A 1,652-nucleotide genomic window follows, 5' to 3' on the forward strand; every position below is an offset into this window, starting at 1 on the left:
TTGTTATTATTGTTATTATCATTAATAAACTGATGATAATAACATCCTCTGAGATTTCCAGACCTTTTAAGAAATAAATGAATTTTTAAAATCCAACGAGAACTTCTGAAGTTAAAATTATTGAAATTATTATAATTACTGCAAATATTACCAAGCATATCAGCAGCAGTACCAATGTTATAATCATGTCCGTTATGTTTTTTTATTGCATTTTTTGCCTTTTGAGCTACAGCCATCTGTAACAAATCGAACAGTCAGTGTAATTGTGAATGAAATTTTTATGCAAATTTTATTAATTTAATGTTAGAAACAGAATTTTGATATAAATTTTATGAAATTTTATTTTGACAAATTATCTAAGAACACAAATGAATTCTTTCCAATTCATAAACAAATTTTCTGATTTCATAACGAAAAAAAGAATTTAAAAAAAAAGAAATAAAATTTCAGTTTTAAAGTTAAACCAAATCATCATAATCGATAGGATATGCTTTACGGCGATGATTGTATGGAAGAATGATAAGTTGTCCATGAGTATGCATGCTTATAACTGCATCTGTTTTATATCGTAACTCATTTGATGTGATAAAATCTCGCACTGCTCTAAATAATTTAGGAAAAGAAAAAAAGAAAATAAAAACTTCAAAATAAATTCGAATTTTAAAATTTCAAGTTTTAGAATTTTAAATTCTCATTTTACCAAGAAATTGATGATTGAAATACATGAATTAAATTTCATTAATTTGAAAAGAATTGATAACAAAATAAAAACATACCGTGATTCCGGTTCACTGAATGGAAATGGTCCTTGATATTCATCGGAACATGAATTATTAAATGGATAAAAAGTTTGCTGAAAACCAAAATCATAATTTCGATTGAGATCAACTCCTTCGCAGCATAAATTTTTCCTGAATAGTATACTACCGGTACAATTTTCAGGAGCACGATTTTTTCGCCAATGCCTAATCTAAAAATACAGGAAATAAAAATCTATCCGTATTTGTTTTTTTTTTTGGAAAATTAAATTGTTGTCCTAATTAATTCGACATTCACCACTAATTGAATGCGACTTAAACCAGGAGTACTGGTAAGCATGAAAAATTATGCTGGTTGTTTCAAAAATAGTACTGTCCACCTAAAATTGCTCAATTTTTTCCATATCTTTTAATTAACAAATAAGGCTCACAACTAATAAATGCTTTATTTTAGGTGGAAATTATTACCTAAAATCAGATTAGAATGCTAAAAAAAAAAAACAAGAAAATAAAACAGTTCTTGACAATAAAACTCCAAAAAAGAAAACCATACCAAAGAAGATTTTGATGTGCGAGAAAATACAAAACCATCCGGATTAAGTATCGGAAGTATATAAAAATTCAGTTTATCAACATATCTCGTAATTTCCGGATCTTTCCCATATTCTGTTACAAGCTATAAGTATTTGGGAACTTTTATTATTATTATCATTAATTATTATTATTATTATTATTATTATTATTATTATTATTATTATTATTATTATTATTATTATTATTATTATTATTATTATTATTATTATTATTATTATTATTATTATTATTATTATTATTATTATTATTATTATTATTATTATTATTATTATTATTATTATTATTATTATTATTATTATT

At 23.7% G+C, this 1,652-nt stretch overlaps 1 protein-coding gene across 1 annotated transcript in view; it reads right to left on the reverse strand.

The window, feature by feature from the left end:
- Nucleotides 1–85: 85 nt before the first annotated feature.
- Nucleotides 86–1,652, reverse strand: part of LOAG_15363 (hypothetical protein) — a gene marked incomplete at both ends in the record, with an annotated part of 2,374 nt that continues 807 nt past the window's right edge. The window contains 5 exons of the mRNA XM_020448925.1: nucleotides 86–105; nucleotides 152–236; nucleotides 465–603; nucleotides 777–970; nucleotides 1,312–1,434. Of these exons, the coding sequence (XP_020300961.1) occupies nucleotides 86–105; nucleotides 152–236; nucleotides 465–603; nucleotides 777–970; nucleotides 1,312–1,434 (561 nt within the window). The remainder of the gene's footprint in view (nucleotides 106–151; nucleotides 237–464; nucleotides 604–776; nucleotides 971–1,311; nucleotides 1,435–1,652) is intronic.

Source organism: Loa loa (assembly GCF_000183805.2).
Source record: "Loa loa unplaced genomic scaffold supercont3.284, whole genome shotgun sequence".
NCBI classification, from domain to species: domain Eukaryota; kingdom Metazoa; phylum Nematoda; class Chromadorea; order Rhabditida; family Onchocercidae; genus Loa; species Loa loa.